General features: G+C 39.6%; 2 protein-coding genes across 2 annotated transcripts in view; both read right to left on the bottom strand.

Annotated features, from left to right (window-relative positions):
• Positions 1-7,029, bottom strand: part of sntb1 (syntrophin, basic 1) — a 36,540-nt gene extending 29,511 nt beyond the window's left edge. Inside the window, exon 1 of the mRNA XM_077575687.1 lies at positions 6,062-7,029. Within this exon, the coding sequence (XP_077431813.1) occupies positions 6,062-6,545 (484 nt within the window). The 5' untranslated portion in view covers positions 6,546-7,029. The remainder of the gene's footprint in view (positions 1-6,061) is intronic.
• Positions 7,030-10,606: 3,577 nt separating this feature from the next.
• LOC144057787 (CCN family member 3-like) lies at positions 10,607-14,240 on the bottom strand. Its single transcript, XM_077575688.1, has 5 exons — positions 14,065-14,240; positions 13,662-13,890; positions 13,339-13,593; positions 11,774-11,988; positions 10,607-11,709 (listed from the first exon to the last, which is right to left on the bottom strand). The coding sequence occupies exons 1-5, from the start codon at positions 14,113-14,115 to the stop codon at positions 11,416-11,418; spliced, it is 1,044 nt and encodes a 347-aa protein (XP_077431814.1). The 5' UTR covers positions 14,116-14,240; the 3' UTR covers positions 10,607-11,415.
• Positions 14,241-21,275: the final 7,035 nt, after the last annotated feature.

Here is a 21,275-nt window from a genome sequence, read left to right as displayed (position 1 = left end):
CGTAAGTAAGGACTCCCAACTCGTCACAAGTTTCTCTAATTGGCAAACATTTAACCAGCTTTTGAGAATTGTGTTTCCGCCGGCAACAACCTAACTCACCATTTCCCCAAAACCACAACCGCGGCGCTCATTCTCTCAGTGAGTTGCTGACCAAGTGAACATCAACACATTACAAAGAGGCCAGCAAATGATGTGTCAGTGATGTTATTCCCCTTCCGCTGGATTTAGCTTCAATTTTCCCCTTCATGTATGCGTATTGGCCTTCGGGTAAAAATGAGTCTTCAAGTTTTGTTATGACCAAGAAAAATGGGTCAAACCGCAAAAGACAGAAGAACAATAATTACACTTGGAGGCAACAAGAGCTTTAATCTTCCTCTCCCGCAGCTTGGAGGACGCATCTTTGCATCGCTGCAATTGTTTTGGTTGTGTAAGTGTACTGTATGCAAAGCAGTGAAAAGAATAATTCCATTGTCTATTTCATACCATCATCGTCCACTCTGAGTCAGTGTCTGAACAGATGATGGCTTCTCCACTGACGCACACGTGCACGCACGCACCCTGACTGGAGCGTCAGTCTAGACAACACCGGCCATGACTGAATATAACGACGGGCACCAACTAACGCTGGCGTCACACCTGTCAGGTGATGACAGGCCTGGATTGCCGGGTGCCGAAATGAAACGCTTCGAGGCCGCTGACTCGTATGCTTCCAGCTCAAGTAAGGGCAAGATGTTTTGATTGCATTCTTTTTTTTTTTTTTTGTCTGCATTCGTGTGCAGGAGACAGCGGGGTCGGCGACATCATGGGAAACGAGTCGCAGAAAACTTTGGAGTTGGAACCGCAGCTTGTGAGACATCAACATAATGAAAGCATTTTGAGCATTCAATATCTTTGATAACCAACTATGTATTACAACTCGTCGTTTTATTCATGGCATCATGAATGGATCTTAGATGTTTGAAGAATAAATTGGGAAGGTGATGTAACCTCTCGTATGCTTTTGTGAAGTGTTAACGCTTTTTGGGTACTTTTTTTCTAGGGTATCTCACAAAACGATTTTTTCTTTCTACGATTTGGCTTGTCATCCACACAAAAGCGCTTTTCGGAAGTGTCACTGCCTGCCTTAAGGACGGTTATTTTCACGTCTGAGGCAGTTTCTCCCACAAAAGACACTTGACGCCGGCATGGGGTCAGACCAGGACATACTAGTGTTTGCAAATGATGTTAAGATTGAACATGATTTTGTGGCGGTGTTGTGTTGATGTTGGTGTATATGAGCAATAATATAACGAGCAGCAATTCCCAGGCCAGACTCTTTTTTTTTTTTTTCTGATAGTGATTTTGGCGATGCAAGTTTTCTGCCCGACAGCAACAATATGTATTTTTAAGATGAGGCGAGTGTACATTCGTATGTTTTTTTTTTTACAGTCATAGCCCTCTGAGAGAAGCCATAACTACAATACAGCCTGCTTTGAAAATTAGTTTTGAGACCTCCAAGAATTGAAACTGCCTCCAGTTATCCTTAAAGTGGGGGCCAGTTTTTTTATGCACTGGGGCACAGTTTTGCTGGACGGATAAGGATCTTTTCCAAAAAACATTGTTTGCTAAAGCTAAACCATGAGGTGTGTCCAACATTTGTCCTTATGATTCTACATAATATTTCCTAGTATTTGCTTGCACAATCTTGAGCAAACAATACACACAGACACAAACCGTCTCTTTTACTCAACTTTCTCTTCCATCCGCTTAACGCAGTCAGTGGTAAAAATATACACAGATGAATGTTCCGCAGAGATGCCCGTGTACATAAATTGCACAAATGCACAGCGACACACGTCCCACCTCTCAAATCAGTTTCTTCTTGATCTCTCTCCCTCGTCCTAACTGATTCTCTCCCGTCTCAGGAAGCGACTTACAGTGAGGACTAAGTGGAGCTGTGGGAATATCACAGATCACATGTTTCACTGGGGATGAAACATACACGCTCGGCTAAATGGATGAATGCCTTCCAAGTTGGCAGAGATCTTTTACTGACTGCACAGCCGCTGCTTTTTCCCAAATGAGTGCACCACAACCTCCCGGCACTCATCTACCCTGAAGTTTACCTACGTATCTTCACATCACTTTCTTCGCCTCCCTCATTAGCGCTCCTGCAGCTTTGCGCTCCCTCTTCGCATTACTCCATTAAAATCACAATTCTACTCCACGCTCTCCTCCGCTTCCCCTGCTCCGCTCTCTCTCTGCCGATTTTTCTTATCAATTCTGCTTTTCCCCTCTGCAATGTATTTCCTTTGTTCCCCTGGGAAGGATCATCACTGTGTGTGTGTGTGTGTGTGTGTGTGTGTGTATGTGTGTGAGGGAGATACTCGTCGTTCAAGAGTCCTCATGGGAACAGGAATAAACCCAGAAGTGGGCACTTACATGATACATTTTCCCGTGTCTGTGAATGTGTGTGCAAAATGATTTTCAGCCTTCAGAGTAATCTACTATCAGCCCAATTTTCATCTTCTAAAAGCAAGTGTTTATGTCAGTAAAACTCATGGCTGCATGAGTGAGTGAGACAGCAGGAAACTCTCCAGATTTGCGCCTTGAATTGAAAAAAAAAAAAAAAAAAGCAGCAAAGGGAGTTTGAACATGAATCTGCCTCTCATGGAACTCTTGGTTACATAAGAGCCTTTCTAGAAATGGAACACAATTTTTGTGTTCCAATTTAAAACACCTCACCTCCAAAAGGCACATAATAGATTTTTTCCCCCCTGCGACAACACACCACGTCCACCACGATGGAGGCCTTCGTGTTGTTTTGTTCTGATGCTTATTGAGTGTTTTGCCACCAAATTTGAATCAAGGTGAGAAAATTGAACGCTCACCTAAGAAAAAATTGGCTTTCACAAATCAGTTGAGTTGATCTAACCTAGTCCATACATCCCTGTTTGTTATAAGCACTTTGTTGAAGGTAAGCTTTAATGTTTGGCAGTATTAAAAAAAAGTGTGTTACTACTGTTACATAAAATACATACTGTTTCTCAATTTTCAACTGTTTACATTTTAATACAGTATTCTTAAGTATCATAGATTTATAAAATACATATCTTATGTTGTTGCAGTGGTATTATATTCACCGTACATACAGTATACTGTATAGATAATGTTCACATGACGTCATGTGCCGCACATTGTGTTACGTTCACGGGTCCATGGAATGCCGAATGGGAACAGACAAAGAAGTGTCTGGAATTTCAAAGATAAATTGAAAAGATTTCCAACAGACAGTCTACAAAATGTGTTTTGACCATTTTGATTAAGGTAAGTGTCATTGTAAGATGTTAAAAATGCTTTTTGCGATCGTGATATATGTGAGCCCCTAGCTCTGGCTAAAAATCGATCTGGTGGTCAAGATGTTTGGGTCAAGACGTTTGATACCCTCCTTAAGGTCTCTATTTTCTTTTCCCAGCAGCCCAAAAGTTGAAATTGTTGTTAAAGTGTATGAAAATAAGTGATAAATCAACAACGTTGTTGTTATTTTTGTTGTAACATGCTAGCGCTAATAGCTAGCGCAAATGTTTGTAATCCAATCGATTCCACTGATCAAACGTTTCAACGTGTACTGGTGTATCTTTTACAGACATAAGACATCCTCAAATTCAGACAACCAAAAGGAGGTCGCTTCTCCTCTCATAACCATGCTAGCCATGTTAGCCGTTATGCTTTCAGTGCCAGTACGCTTCTATAAAATAAAATAAAAAGCCCAAGTTTAAGCAAAACACACTTGTGGCGTTAATATTGTAGATCAGGGGCGCTCAAGTTCGGTCCTCGAGAGCCTCTATCCAGCCTGTTTTCCATGTTTCTCTCCACTAACACACCTGATTCATGATCAGGATCGTTATCAGGCTTCTGCAAAGCTTGCTGATTAGCTGATCATTAGATTCAGCTATGCTGAAGGAGGGAAACATGGAAAACAGGCTGGATAGGAGCTCTTGAGGACCGAACTTGAGCACCCCTGTTGTAGATGATGAGCATGAATTTGAAGTTTGGCTTGACTTTTGATGCTCATTTTTCCAGATATATTTTGGTCTAACGGCAATTTTTATGTTTTTGGGCCATTGGGAGGTTCCACTGTGTCACATTGAACAACTTGAAGGCAAATTTGTCAAATTACAACTGACCATATTCTGCTGTTATGAAGTTACACAAGTAGTTAAATTGCATAAAAATGAAATGTTTGCAAGCTCGAAAATGAATGTGAAAACTGAAGAAATGTGATGTGGTCCAACACAAACAAGCAATTTTCATGTCCTGACTCCTGTTATTAATCAGCTCCATTCTAACTCTGGAAAATAAATTACATAGAACTGAGGATTTAATCCATGGCCCTCAGCGCTGAGAATCCCTGCAGCTTTTATTGTATTCTTCGAAACAGGATGTGATTTGTATGCTTTCCAGGGAATAAAGTGAATGCAATCAACTGGCAGGTAGAAATGTTCAAGTATTAGCTGGTTGGTACAATTCTTCTTTGCTTGCGAGTTTTTTGACAGTACACAGCCGCCCCCTCTGCTTTTAGACTCAAGTGCTGCATGCGCACGTTTGCAGGCCTCTCGCAAGCTTAGTTTTGTGTGCAACATCCTGCCAGAGTACTTTTCAGGTAAAACAAGGTAAACTTGGCAATGACAGCAATTGGTTTAAAATTAACAGCTATGTAACAAGACAACATGTAAACAAAGCAAATATAAACACAGCTTAAGTGTGCTATTGTGGAGACTATGCAACCCTAATGCTGTCATAAATATAACAAAGACGTATAGCGGCATTCTATTTCTGGGTGAGTGGACTGAGATGAGATTCAAACAGAACGTCAGAAAAGTGAGGCAGTCGTGCTAAACATTGGTCCACTGTGCTGCCCAATCATTAGCAATTTAGGATTATTTTATGTATTTTGAGGGACAAAATGGCGCAAGTGCACAGTCAATTCTGTAGAGTCAATTTGACTCAATTTAAAATTAAATACACTCAGTTTTAGAGTATAGGCTAATATTTACACTTGGAAGAGAGTAAAATAAAGAATGAAAAATACATAAATAAAAGTCACTCAAGGGTTGAGGAACGAATTTACGACCTTCAATTTGAGAGACTGCTCCACTACCACCTCATCTATGAATCCCCCCACCCCTTCCCACTCCCCCATACTGTTGCTTACCTCCAAGAGGAGCTATCCTAGAAAAAAAAAATTTGTTAATCTGGAGAGGCTGTTGAAATTCTGATGGATGTTGCATTTACTTTGCTACTTTTTCAAAAGTATTATTGTTCAAACATGTCTGATGTCTGCTAGCCAGAACCTCAACTGCACTGAGTTTGTTTGCCAATTAGCCACGTGGCATGAGCACATTACAATACTTGCCATACTTCTTGTGTGTGCAAACTGTAATTAACGCCCCGCCAGTGCCGCCACATCACATAATTGCCCCGGACTTTATTACTATCATCATTGACATAGCTCATTTTGAAAAATGGTGGCACACCTTTGTGAAGAACAAACTAACGTGGATGTGGCTTGACACCTGTGACCGCAAGGCAGTGGCGGGCCCATTTAATCCACTTTTTATTACAATCACATGACAACTACAGAAATTATCAATACTATATAAGAATACAACATAACAGCAATGGTTAAAGAAACAGTCTCACTGCTAAGTTATCTTAAATTGCGTCAGCCAGAAGGACTGATTCTGAAAGCCCTGCAGGCAAGATTAGATAGACATTGTAGTACAGAGAGGTGGAAATCAGATTTTTTTTTTTTGGGGGGGGGGGGGGGGGTATTTACATGTACTGAAAGCAGTGGAGCCAAGAAAAATGCTACAAAATGAAATGTTGGGAATAAATGAATAAGATTTCGTGACGCAGAAAATAGAATTTCGGTTGAAAAGTAGGTCAGTAGGTAGGGTCGTGTTTGGGCCGGCTGAGAACCACCACTGCCCAAAAACACTACTCGGACTCTCAGGCTCACAGTAAACTTCCCTCTTCTACAATTGTGATTCTTGTTCCATCCACTCTACGCGATGCTTACCTTCCAGAGTCACATCCTTGCCTGCCAGTTTGAGCGCCTGCACCGCCTCGTCGTGGCTCGCCTCCCTCAAATTGCGCCCGTTCACGGACAGGATGGCGTCCCCGACGTACAGAGCCTGCGTCTGGTCCGCAGCCAGCCCTTTAAAGATCTTGCTGATCAGGATGGGCATCTTATTCTCCCTGCCGCCTTTAATGCTGATCCCCAGCCCGCCGACCTCCTGCTTGGACACCTTGACGCACCGCTTCCTGTTGGCGATGGTCTCCGGCACGGGTTCGAGCTGGTCCGGCAGCCTCGAACCGTTGTTGGAGTTGTTGTTGTCAAGGTAAGATCCATTGGTGACGACTCCGTTGGAGTTGACGGCGTCGTCCTGGCAGCTTAACGTGAGCGCCTCCTCGTTTAAGTGCAGCCAAACTTTGTGCCAGCGAGCCCGCACCAGAACCTCCACAAATCCACTTTCCTGCACGCTCGCTGCTACTACGGCCATGTTTGGAGCATGTCTTCTGTCCCGCTTGCACCCGAGCTGCCGGACTTTGACCCACACAACTTTTCTCCACGCGACTCCGTGCAAACGGCAAGTATTTAGCGGAGCACGCTGCCACAGGTTCTCAGCTCGTGTGTGCGTGTAAGTGTAGTGTGCGTGTGTGTGTATATTGGGTGGAGTTTGCTCCAGTCGTTATCAGGCGATCAAACCTCCGGAACCTGCGTGTGCGCAACGCGCTAACATTTTGACACACACATGGAGCTTCGATGAATGATACCAAAATGAGCGCTTCCTCATTTGCGCCGGACTAAATCGTCAGGCAGCGCGATTTGGCAACACTGTTGAGAAATATAGGAGAGATGTCAAAATATAGATATTTGGTTTGAAACTTAACCGAAATTGCAACGAGAAGAAGTCAAGTCACCAATCCTTTGCTGTCCAATGCGTGCGTGTGCGTGCACGGTTGGAGGCGTGGGGTCGGTTGCGCGCCTCGCGGAATGCGCCTGTTCCGGTTTTTTGACGTCTACAAAGAGTGAAAAGAAAGTAGTTTATTTTTATTTTCATCATTATCATCAAGCAAGGTAACGCCTCATGCCGGCACTCGTGTCACATTATTTGCATAATGGGTTCACATATTGCTCAACGGCACGTTTGAAGGAACTGTTGCTCCTTAAAAAAAAAAAAAAAGATCAAAAAGCTTTACTGTTAAGTGAATGGCGACACCTACTGGCGTAATACAACACTCATTTTTCTAAGCGTATACCATGTCGTCACCTGACCTAATTAAGTTTTTTTTAAATAATAAAATCCATTTTATATCATGATAATTATCATGTTTTGAGTTGAGAACATGGGGCCTATCCTAGTTTCAACTGATTGTCTGTTGGGTACCTGGCAGTTGCAAACAGGGCACATATAGATAACAATTCAGACTCATATTAATCTTGAATTAACCTAACAAATAGGCTAACAACAATTTTTTTTAAATTCAGAAATAAATCTGATGAAAACTTTGTAGAGGATAGCCTGAAACAAGGATCAAACCCGTGACCTCTCAGCTGTAAGGCAGATGTGCTAACTAACCACAAGTAGGCCTACACCATGTATCAACTAATAAATGTTTTTTTTCTTTTAAATCACTGGAAAATTATTATATATAACATAGGGTTATTTGTTAAATTGCATGGACAAATAGAGCCTGAAATTGGTTGGTTGAATCGGCTAAACAATTAAACTGTATTAGCGTATGTACCTGCAATTTAGGGACACTTCTCCAAATAGAAGTCTCTCATTAGGACTGAAACAAGCAAGGACGGATTAAGTTTGATTTGGAGAAATTGAGAAATATTTGCTGAATATTTTGCGTAATGAGGGCTGTTAAAGAAGCTTTTTTTTTTCTTCTTTACTTTTATATGGAAATGAGCTATCCACTTCAATGCACATTCTTTGTTGTGATAATGACCTTCAAAACAAATAAACCAACAGTAAAAGCGGCCCTATTAAAGGTGTGTGAAGGTTGATAATTAATCTCTATTTGAGACTGGGAGCCGCTGCAGGAACAAACGCTCTCACATATTTTGGAATGACGTCACAATTCAAGTCAACAGCTGGACTGTAACGGTACTGTATGTTCATGAATACAATAATAGAGTACTGACTGCCACTAGTAGGGCCATGTTTATTGAAACTTTAGCGCCTACTGCTGGACATAGAAGGAATTGCAGGCAGAATGAAAGGTACTGCATTTTAGAATACATAGAGACATTACTCTGAGAATGTTTATTATTTTAAGATATATTTCGTTACAATAACAGGCACTATCTTGATTTAGTTTCATGTTAGGGGATGAAAATAAAGATAAGTGTGTTAAGCTTATAGTCAAAAGTATCGGGTTTGAATCGGGATTCAGCCTTTCTGTATTTTCACATTACTGTATTGTCATACCTTTACAAGATAACTCCTCATGGTTTGTCATGGTCACTAATAATATTTGTTTCGAATGTCACCCATGTGTCCCTTCATTTGTAGTGTAGGTGTACCACGCCACATTGTAATTTTAATATAAACCACTCCAATTACAGCCGCATCTTATGTGACTGACTGATACGAGATTGTGTTGCTCCCTCGTGCAAAATGAATGATCATATTCTAATTTAAATAACACACAATATGAAATAAATAATAGTATATACAGATTAAAAAGTAATTACAAAGGTAAACAAAATATTACACATTGTGATAATAAAGTACCCAGTAGTGTAAAGTGCACAGTAAAAATCTGTCTTTTTTTTTTGAGTCACCATCCCTGCAGGGTAAAAAACAAAAAACAAAAACAAAACTCTCTCGTCTCCAACAAGTCCTGCAGAGTAAAAACAAGACTTTTCCATTTATGCAAACACTTTGCTCAATGTTTTGAGTGAGTCCAAACAAATTGGTCACCTTAAAAGCCAACATATGCAATCATTAAAGTCAAGTCTCAGTGCGAACCATAAATAAAATCGCTGTGAATGGATGTGTTGACAGTCCCTAAGTGACTCAAAAAGTCATTTTGATGAACTGGTTTTCCGCAGTCGTGACTGAAATACGTCCACTATAGGAGCTCATACCTTTGGCCTGCTCATCTGGATAAATCTGGTACTGCAAAAAAAAATATTCGACAGATTTATGAAAGAATAGTGTAGAACATTCCATCCATCTATCAATTATCAATATCGCTAATCCTGTCTAATCTGATTTAATGCCTAGCCAGAATGACAGCAGGCATCACAAGCAGTAATTGGGACCAGAGCACAAAGCACATGTTTCTTTATTTTGCCTTACTTATTGGTCCCTATACTGTTTTAAATATGTAATTGTTTATTAAAAAAAAAAAAAAAGAAGATAGATAATGAAGCTCAAATTCAAATATTGTTCAGGATTTTGGGGAGGTCAGTGGCTCTTTTTGCCACTAAAATAGATCTGCCCCTGCAACTGAAAAAAGTAGAAAGAGTAGAAAGTAGCGCAAACATTCGTGATTCATGCTATTTTTTTCTTTTTGTTACTATTTTAGTTGTAGTGTCTTTGTGTTTCTGTAAATATATATTTAAAAAAAAAAAAGCCCTTTATAAAACCAATGTAGGAACTTTCTTCTCCTGCTGTGCTAACTAGCACTGAAAGTACAAAGCAGGAAAACAACACGGGTAATGCCAATTGTTAATTTTGGTATATGCCACCAAAAAAACTGACAACGGGCCCCGGGCTCTAATTTGCATTTACTTGATTTAAAATAAAGAAAATATTAACTCGGCAGTTGTGGACAATAACAGATAAGTCTTTGATAGAAAAATACATTTATTTTTAAAGGACTTTACAGACCAATAAGCAGAGAGGAGTTAGAAAAAAGACACCACAAAACAATATAGGAGTAATTAGGAGTCATGAATTTGAAGCACGTCCACATCAGCAAGCTTTGTCAACAACCTTTGTCGTTCAAACTCTAATACAACAATGATCGTGTTAATGGGCAGACGCAACACGCGAGCACAGCAGGCAGATGTTAGAAATGACACAAAGTCCCAACGATGACCTCTGATCAAAGGTTGAGCCCTTTGTTTAGGGCCAGGTCGTAGAGCACGGTCCACTTATTTCAACAATGCATCCCATATTTGGAAATTGTCAGCTAACAGCTACACACATAACATATTAAAATGCTCACATTGTTACGCAACGCTTTTGACTCTCAGAAATAATGTTAACCTTAAACATTACGTGGCAATAATATGTTTAGTCTAAACATGACATTCTGAATAATATTACATTTGTGGAATATGAGTTATGCAGCAAAATCCAGCCGTTTTAATTCATCTTCGGGGGCGGCCATTTTGCCACTTGCTGTGGACTGAAGATGACATCACAGTTGCTCAGGGCTCTGATTGGTTGTTACCTGAGACCTGAGCAAAAGTGATGTCATTTTCACTCGACATCAAGTTACAAAATGGCCGCCTTCTGATATTGATTTAAAAAAACTGCTGGATTTTGCTGCTTAGCTCATATTCCACTTAACCAGAATACCATATTTAGACGAGTGGGGCTGCATAGAACATATTATTATCTAACTTACCCTTTAATTGTTTATTTCTTTTTTTTAAATTCTACACTAACATACCCATCGGGCTAATTGCAGCATTCCAGCTAACCGACCAACACTCACACAGTGTTGACTCTGTCTGTGTCGTCCCATAAATGCTCTCATGATACCTTATGAGTCTGTCATGAATATACTGTACACTATAGTTTAACTCATTCACTGCCATTGACGACTATAGACGTCAAAAATTCATGTGAACTATTTCTATTAGTTTAAAAAATATATATAATTTAATTTCATTTTTTATGAAAACCTAGATTTTTTTATTGTACATTTATAACAGATATAAAATTAGCATGCGATTCATTACGATTAAACGGCCCTTATTTAAAAAAAAAAAGTTTTTTAATTAGGCCCGTCAGGCAATTACATTTTTTAATTGTAATTAATCACAAATTTTATATCTGTTCTAAATTTACAATTAAAAAAATTCTAGGTTTTTATATACTAAAAAAATGTTAAACTAATAGAAATAGTTTAAATTAATTTTTGACGTCTATAGCCGTCAACGGCAGTGAACGAGCTAATCTTTAAATCTGATCTCCAAAAGAGGAGTGACTCATTATGTCATAATTGCTAAAGCAAAATTGACTCTCATATGTGCACGTCCGCATCGTCGCATGTTTGCATATTTTGGACTAAAGAGTTGATACAACTCACGTTCAAGATTTTGGACGCGAACACGTCCAACAAAAGGAATTCCTAAATATACACACAGTCTTCGGCTGTAATGATGAAAGCGTTGACCTATAACGTCATCCCGCTGTAACCCAAGTCCGAAGGCTGCCACACCGCGTTGTCCCGTGGGCAGTTATTGTGACAGACGCAGGACAGGATCACCATGACCAGCCTCTTGCTGTTTTTCCCGCCGACGCAGGTGAACTCCGCCAGGGCGGTCTTGGTTCTGTGCGGGGTGCAGCAACGGCCGTCTGTGCAGGAGCCGCAGTAGCGAGGTTTGTAGGCCTGGACGCTGGTGCAGTTCTTGTAGGAGAGCTGGACGGCCGTGTCGCTTCTCACCATCCTCTGGCATTTACTGCCTCTCTGAAGACACGACGACAAAGACATGTTACACCTTATACTCCATCGCAGGCACTCTGAGGTTTACCTTTGGCCGTGTCAGGTCCTGTTGCTCATCGCAGGGTCGGATCATGCACAAGCGGCTCTGCTTCACCATCTCACAACGTCGGTTTTTGTTTGTGACCCTGGTGGACACCCCAATGCCGCACGTCCGAGAGCAGGCCCCCCACTCTGTGGTCTGCTCGATGCAGTTCAAGCTGGGGTCCCAGGAGTCGAAGCTCACCGTTTCATCCTGACGGAAGGCTGCGGGTTCAAAACATTCAAATGAGCCTTACAACTGAAATGACGACCAAAAATCACAGAATCACGTCAGTGCTTCAAATTTGAGGCGGAGGTGGTAACTCGCTTTCCTTTGTGTTGTGGTTCATTCCAGCCGCTTCCTCTGACAGGTCAGAGCTATGTAAGTAACCTTTGAACTTTGAGTGTCACGCACCAGTGTAACACCAGGAATGTGTTCCAAGTCTGGGGACTACTGTATGTGTACATGTGGCACATTCTTAAAATGAAATTCAATACAAGACTGCCTTGAAGGAAAGTCAATGCAAACATTTTCTTTACAATATGTTCTATGAAGACCCACTAGCAAAATTAATTTGTTTTTATCTATTCAGGAGGCGGCCATTTTGAAAATTGCTGCTGACTGAAAAGGATATCAGAGTTGATCAGGGCAATCATGGCTGATATGTTTTTTGAGTTTGGTCATGTGACATTTGCAAGCTTAGCAACGATTGGCCATTAGCTGAGCAACTGTGATGTCATTTTCAGTTGACAGCAAGTGGCAAAATGGCCGCCCCCTGTGTTGGATAAAAACGAGCGGATTTTGCCGGCCAACTCAAATTCCACAAACACGATATAGATCAGAATACCATGTTTAAATGAGTGAGAACATATTGTAAAAAAAATTTCGGGGTCGACTTTCCTAATAATGCTTTTTGTTTATTTTTCTTTGAAGTGGTACCTTAAGAGTCACCTCTTTATTTACTACTACAATAATATACATTTTACAAAAGAAACCAAGACTATACACTTTTGTGATCCATTGATGTTTATGTCACAAAAGTGGAGAGTACAAGAGTACAAAATTGTGGAACTGGGTCAAAATTGGATGAGTTCACGCTTAGCCCATTTCTGTCTCTACTACAAAGTTTCATGGACAACAGGTTTATTTATTTATTTATTTTTATAAATTTTTTTGTCACGCCACTTATTCATAGATTAACTAGATCAGGGGTCACCAACATGGTGCCTGTGGGTATCAGTTAGCCCCCATGGACCACATAAGCAGCCCACAGAGCTGTTCTAGAAATGGCTCACCAGGAATGGGACATTGTGATTTTCTAGGAATGTTGCAAAATATCAAGAATTACTAATGAATGTTCACTTGAGCAAGATTGTTACGTGTACCAAACTTCACATTTAACAGTGCCCAAGAAGCAGCTCTCACTTTCAAAAAAAAGGTTGGTGACTCCTGAACCTAAACTAGATTAAGAAACTAATCTCTAACTGTATCAATCAAATATGAGCAGACTATCGGAGCAACTCTTGAACCTGTGTGCTTAGAATTGGCATGTTCAATGTAAAGCATGGTCTGACCTGCCATAGCAAAGCCTCCCAGTGCGCTGGCTTCAGCCGGGGGCTCGCACTCCCACTTCTCGCAGCACTCCCCGGGGACGTGGACCCGGCGTGGCGCGGGGCAGTCGGGGCCCGGCAGCATGACGTCGACGTTGCAGCGCGGTATGCAGCCGATCTGCCCGTCGCGACACATGCACTGGTGCTTGCAGCTGGGGAAGAAAGTCTGACCGTTCTGGTAGACCGCACCATCCAGAAGGCAGACGTGGCCTTCGTGAGCTGGAAGATTCCATCAGAAATCAGGAATTGTCTTTACTTTTCAGCGGATGCTGCGCAAAGTGACTCACCAACACATACGCCGGTGTTTTTGCGTTGGCCGTGGGTGTAGTCGCACTGCAGGCCTTTCCGTGTGTCGCAGGGGTCCGTTTCGGAACACACCTGACCTTTCTGGCGGGCGCACGCCAGGCAGCAGGCGCAGTCGTCCAGGATGAGGGGCACTCCGGGGAGACAGATCGGGGGCTCCTCCGGGCACTGGCAGCTCCGCGGGCACACTTGGCACAAGGCTAATGTAAACACCTGATTGGGCAAAACATAAGAAACAATGCTTATACAATTTCCAAATGTGAGGAATAAGGAATGAATGACAACAATTTATTTTGCGGGTGATATAAGAGAACAGCAATATATATTTTAAAAGGCTGCTGAAAATAATTAGTAAAAATATGAATGTTGAAGGTTTTGAATTCCTACCTGTGCTGCAAAGAATACGAGAAAAAAAGCTCTATCACACAAACAGGTCATATTCTCAGCAATTAAAAAAAAATCTTCAGTGTAGAAATTGTCTATGCTGAAGCTGGCTTGAGTCCTTGGATTGAGGGTTGACGTTCCCCTCCTCTTTGTCTCTAGCTTGCGTTAAAGCAGAAGGTTGTAATCTCTTTGTCGTTGTGCCTCAGGAGCGAGGAGGGGAGGACCTTATATAGAGGAGCGGTCCCATGGCCACCATGATGACCAATAGCGAGGAATGTGCGCGAGAACACCCAAAGTGTTTGAGGAGGATTTTTTTTTTAACCTTCTGCCAAAAGAGATGCCACACGGGACATTTTTACAAGTTTGGATGAATACCATTTTACTGTATTGCATTAAATTGAAAACTGAACTGTGTAATGACTGAAGAGCCGTTAAAACATGCTGGCTAAAAATACGGGCAGACAGAACACATATATAGATACGGATAAAAGAGTGGCTAAACTACATCCATTTTGTGCTACTTGACAATCCATAGGCTTATAGTTTAAACATACAGTACATCAGCAATAATCATAACGTTAACTGAATATACCAAATTGTGAATGGCTACGTTTACATGCAGTCAATAACCCTTTGAAAACTCAAATATTGGCAATACAGTATTCAGGTTTTGAAAAGCCATGTAAAATGGCAAAAACCTGAATAAGACCCCCTTTTCTAGCCTGAATATTAAGTCATATAAACATGTATCATGTACCTCATTTGAACGGAACTTTGGTTTGTACTACTGGTGCTTGTATGCACAGCGTCCATCTTAGATTGCCACTCGCTAAATGAGCCTAAGTTGAATACATTGATTTCTCAGCGGCGTTTTCACATTATTTTCTATCTTTAGCGTGAATGGCATGGTATATATATATATATATACAGTAGGGTTATTATAATTTTTGTATTTTATTTATTATTTATATTTTCATTTTAGTTAGTTTTTATTCCGTTTTGAGTTAGTTTTTAAATTTAGTTAGTTTTAATTAATTTTCAAGGAGGTTCTGTTGGTTTTCATTAGTTTTAGTTATTTCAAAACTGCTTAAATGTTGTTTAGTTTTAGTTTCATTATAAGTTTTCTTTTTGTTTTTTATTTTGCTTTTTACGTGTATTACTTGTGCGCAATATTTAATAAACACTATTGTAAAATGAAAAAAAAAGAAGGACGTCATCTGAAGGTGCTTTTCTATTGGCTGCTGCAAGATGATGTCACTTCTGTGCGACACACTTTCAAACTTCCTTATTCCGGTTACAACAAAAATAAAAATACTATCATCAAATAAATCATCCCCAAAGGATCATGTATTAAATTAATTACCAAAGACTTCAATTAAGGACATTTTCGCTATAATTATAGTTAGTTTTGTTCAGTTAGTTTATTCCGTTGATTTTCGTTTTTTAAAATATTTTTTCAAACATTTTTCGTTTTTTTATTATTTTGTTAACAAAATTGTTTCTTGAATTTTAGTTTGTTAACTAAAATAACCTTGCAGTACACAGAGATATGTGTGTTAGTTTGTGCGTTTGGCATGCAACTCACCAGAAATACACAAGCAGAGATAAACAAAGAATCACACTTTAGGAGTGAGGAGGAAACAGACTACTTTTTTAGTATGGTAAGTGGCATGAATATGATGACGTCTATTTGCGTAATAACATTCACTGGAAAAAATAAATAAAAATAAAAAAAAGTTAAAAAGTCAATATACTAATACATTGCAGGGGTGGCATGGCTCAGGTGGTAGAGTAGCTGTCTCCCAATCTGAAGCTTGTGGGTTTGTTCCTCAACCTTTGAGTAGTTTTTTTTTTTTAATAAACTGGTAAAATGTCCTCAAAACTCTCCTTGTAAAATTAAGTAAATCGATTGAAACTTTCGATCGGTATATGTGTACGGGAGTAACGCTGTCCACTCACGCATGTCAACAGGTTATCCTGAATGTTTCAAAAATCGGAATGTTGATCTTAACCCAAATATTGACTGCCTGTAAACGTAGCCAATGTACGTGTGAGTGTGCACTGTCATTGGCTAAATACCTAAAGTCAGCTGGCGTAGGCCCCAGCTCACCCATGACCCAAATGAGGAAAAGTGGTAAAGAAAATGAACGGACGGGTGGAAGAATGACTCCATCCGTGAACAGGTGTCTGTCAGTCAATGCTCTGGTTTTCCTATTCCCCTTTGGGCTACACAAATGGAAGATTCCGTTTCCTAGTTCAGGATGTTTATGTCATCATGCGGGGATTCCCTTTGGTCCATCTGCTCGTAGGTGAAGAGCCTTTGACCTCTTTCCTTGGGCCCTTCTTGGGAGGGCGCACATGGAAAAGCCCGTTATATCCGCGGGGATCTCGACTGCCTCCATAAAAAGATACTTTCGGAAAGTTTCGGATGGTCGGCGGCTTGGATCAGTGGGAATCTTGACACGGAGGTCATCACATCTGCTCAGAGGTTGTGTTGTGGTTTGGCCCCCGCTGAGACAGAAGGATATATTTACACGTGAGCAATCCTCAGTGACAGATCCAGTCATCAATCTACACAAGTAATTCCCGGCACCGTGAGAAACCATCAGGTGTGCCGTGGATAGTTTTCAAAATCAATTCATTCAGTTTTTTATTGTAGGATTTCGTACACTATTTTACATTTTCTGTCACTTGGTTATTGTTCATCCATCTATGTCAATGACGTACTGACAGATGTCAGAAAATGGCGGAAGGTACAAGTTTTCACACTGTGCAAGCCTAGATACATAACAAACAAGCCGTTCGTAGAAAACACTTCACTATATCACCCACTCAAGATCCTTCTTTCTACGCACAGTATACAGTATATTCTGGCAGTACATGGAAGAGAGTGTACTACTCAAACAGTTTGCTTATGTGAGTGAAAGAATGTTGAACGTCACTGTGTGGCTGTGTTTGCCGAGTGTGTCGCCTCATTTCTCCCCCATGTCAGGTCTTCTTCAAGCTCAACATGACGCAAATGAGGCTGCCGGCACCGCAAGACCTCTGCTGACGTCATTTTACACAATTCGAGTACAGTATGTGATGCGGACGACCAAAAGATGAACTTTCCTTAATCTGGTTATACTACGACAGCGTATTAGGGCCATGTATAAATATATATTTTTTTATTATTTAGGGGGTTAATATTCTGAGAAAAAACTCGCAAATTTGTGACTTTATAAAGTGGCAAATTTGCAAGAAAAAGACTCACAAACTTATAACAAATACACGTAGCGTACTCGGATGTTTGTGCCAATACTTTTCGGTTGGGTTTTCAAATAAGGAGATAGTAAAAATTTTTAGCAGAGATTAACCTAAGGATTTGCACTTTGAAGTGTTAGCTACTTAGCTACTGCCAGCGACTAGCTTTGCGAAGGTCCACACCCTTAAGATCAAGCATTTAAGTTAATTTGTTAAAATGTACATTTACTTGTACATTCATGTTTCCAGAATTATTATTTACACATTCATACATTTTGGTATTTTTTTTGTACAAGTAGCTAGGTTGAATCGAATCTGCTGTTGTCGAATCTGCTGTTCTTCACAAGTATGCTAGCTTCTGATTGGTTAGTTTTAGTCAGCTGATAGGGGACCAGGAAGTGTTGGCGCTTTAGCTGTCACGTATGACGAGTAAAGTTTAAATTCAGAAGAAATACGTCTCCTTCCTGCCTTTTCATTTTATAAAGAGTGTTCCATTAACCATCAACGAATCCTTACGTTAGCTCCTGGTAGATAAAAGCGTCCTAGCTTTTGTCCACCAGGCGCTAACATTATTCTAATGTGAGAGTTAAGTCTCGTCCAGATTATAGCTCTGCTACGTGTATTTCTTGCTAGTTTCTGAGTTTTTTTCTCTCGCAAATCTGCCCCTTTATAAAGTGGAAAATTTGCGAGTTTTTTTCTCAGAATATTACCCCCCCTCTAAAACAATTAATAAAATACTTGGCCCTAATACGCCGTCGTAATAAATTATTGTATGATGTCAATGTTTTTTTTTTTTTGTTTTTTACTGATACAACTGAACGCTACACACTATGGCATTTTTTACTGTTAAGGACAGAATAAAAGTGAAAACGCTGCAGAAAAATACAAGCACTGAGCAAGTGGCAACGTAAGATGGCCGCCAGATGTCAGTTTCCTGTGACTTCACTTCTCTATACGACCAGAATGCGGCATTGTTAGTCTATTATATATACACTTTAAGTCTGTGCACCATAACAGGGAACTGGAAATATAAAGAGTTAACAATATCGAGAGAATCAATCAATCGTTCCGATGGCAATGTGTTAAAATTCTACTTTCACTTCTTTTCTGTGTTAATGACACGGAATTAAAAAGCCAGCTAACAAAAATGTGTCCTGGTTGGTCCACCACTAATACAAACCACTGAAGTGATGATTAAATTACCATGAAAATGACAAACACATTTAATTTATTATGTATAATTTCCCTTGTGAATTACTGTATGACAATTTTCCCCAAAAGCCAAACTACAGTCTGTGTGCAAAAACGGAACCTATTTACAGTGGAATGGCCTGGCACTGCATGTGTGATATCAGAATGAGGTGGGAAGTCTGCATACGCACATTCATGCTGTCTGTGAAATAGCTGAAAGTGAAGACATGAAGGAGGTGGGCGGAGCATAGAAGATAGCGAAGATGTCGTAATGGGATGAAAACGAGAGGAAACACTGGCCGATTACGACTTGACGCCATCTGGCCCTCTGAGGACGTAGCTCGCACCAGATGTTATGATCACGCTTGGACAAAATACACTTTGTTCATTGGAAGGAAATATTTAACTGCCACTTTGAAATTTGTCTTTTCCAAACAAAAACGCATCCACCGCGACCATAAGCTTGACTGCCCGCAACCCGCCGAAGGGCTTCACGCACTTTCTCATGCGGTCGGCCCACACAAGAGAATTACCGCCCGGGAGAAGTCGCCTAGAAGTCGGATGCTAGTTTTCATATTCACAGGCCACAAAATTACATTAGCAAGTCTTCCTAATATTTTGACCCTCTCATGCAGCAAAATTTGGTAGGCTATAGCTGAAATACGGAAATCAACTCTTAGGATATCCACTGCGGTCGCATACATTAAACTAACACTATTCTGGTTTTTAAAAGTATTTTCAGATTTCAACATGGGTAAAAATTAGGGTTGTCAGGAGATTAAAATTTTAAATTGTAATTTATCGCACGACTTCAATAATTAACTCACGATTAATCACAAATTTTGTATCTGTTCTAAATGTACAATATAATGTACAATAAAATATCTTTTCCCTAAGCTTTTATACTTGTAAACTATTAGGCTGCATCTTTTAGTCATTGATACAGTGTTAAAATTAAAAATATGTACTGTACTGTAAAAAAAACAAAACAATTGTGATATTGATTTGTGTTGAGGCCATTTTTCTGTCACTAGATGGCATAATTGCATTTGTAAGACATTAGTGACAGCTCAGTGCATTTTTCTTTTCATATTTAGAGCAACTTGTGAAATTCTGCACATTTTTAAGATTGTAAAATACAACTTGAACCCAATCTCCACAATTATATGCATTATTATTAAATTTAATATTGCAAAATGTTTACGTGGACGTGTCTGCTGCATTGTGACTGGAATTCCCCCAGTACAGAATTTCCAAGAAAGGGGCGGTCATTAATCGTGCTTAAAAAAAAATAATAAAATTTTTTAAAGATAAAATAAAAAATAAAATAAAAATTGTGGCGTTAAAAGAACTTTAAATTAACTCAAAATTATGCACAAATTTTGACTCCAATTTAAAAAATAGATTTAAAAACGTTATCTCACCATTATTTATGTATTCTATTTTATTTTTACTGATCTGATAAGGAAAAAACCCTTTGCTGTGCTTTCCTGCAGACCGAACACCTGACAACCATCTGTCATACTGTATCATGCGCAAATCCAAACAGTTGTAATCCAAAGTGCACATTCAGCTTCATGGAAGCGACTGCAGTGAAATTATGTCTTCCGTGCACTGACGTCTTCTTTGTGAAGGCGGACCAATGAATCCATGTGCGCCGGCTGACGTGCTTTGTAGCATTTTATAGTTTTGATCACCACAAAAAAACTGTATTGCAGACAATAACCATAGAACTTCAAACAAAAAAGTAGGAAGACATGGAAAGAGTGAGGCTGATCTAACAGTCAAAGTTACGCAGTTAAAACATTAGGACCATAAAATGTCACATTCAAAGTAAAAGAAAAAAAAAATCATCTCAGTGACTTAAAGTGATGAAAGACACATTAAATTGTCGATGTCACTAAAACTAGGATCAGACTTGAATCGCAACTTATTGGTGATGTAAGAGTCCATCAAACAGAGAAATTGAAATGCAAGCAAAATAAGATCAAGTGCAATTCAAACAAAGCACAATAATAGAGAAAACTAAATGATTGAAAAGCCAATTGACCAAAGAGAAACTAAAATACAAACAAAAGGAGTAGAAATTAAATAAAGTAAAAAGAAAAAAGAAAAGATAAAAGAAAATGGTCAGAGAATGTGTAGGCTTAATCAAAGAGAAAATGGAATACAAACAAAAGAAGCAACAATACAGCTCAAACTACGTAAGAGAAAATAAAATGCAAGCAAAACAGTCACAAATTCAAGCAGAAATGGAACTCCATTAAATATAAACCATAGCTTGATTAGAAACAGAAAGTAGCACTTGCAGAAAAGAAATGACACACAAGGTCAGAGAGACATCAACATGATGATGTTTTTACAAACTGGTCAATCAAAAGTTGACCTTTCAAGCTAGCATATATGAAAAAAGAATTTCCATTTCAAAATGACTTGATTTTAAATTCAATCCCAAATGGGTTTTTGTGTGTGCAAACAACCAGCAACAGAATTAAAGCAAGTACAAACAATAATGTAATGCAATACAGTCTTAATAATAAAACAATTTAAAAGAGGGCTAGCATATATGCTATAGCTATAGGCTCTATGTCGCTTCCGTCAAAATTGTCATGTTTGCTCAACCTTTAATATTGTATCATCAAAGACAGCAAGCAATTTTCAACTATTTAGATTGATCAATTATTTGTTTTAACAAAAATATACCGTAATTAAAAAAACACCCACATGTGGGGACTGACTAGGCATAGATTTTGTGAAAAAATGAGCTCAAAGATGAACAC

The sequence above is a fragment of the Vanacampus margaritifer genome, chromosome 9 (genome assembly GCF_051991255.1).
Source record: "Vanacampus margaritifer isolate UIUO_Vmar chromosome 9, RoL_Vmar_1.0, whole genome shotgun sequence".
Lineage (NCBI taxonomy): Eukaryota > Metazoa > Chordata > Actinopteri > Syngnathiformes > Syngnathidae > Vanacampus > Vanacampus margaritifer.
This window is presented reverse-complemented; position numbering and strand designations above follow the sequence as displayed.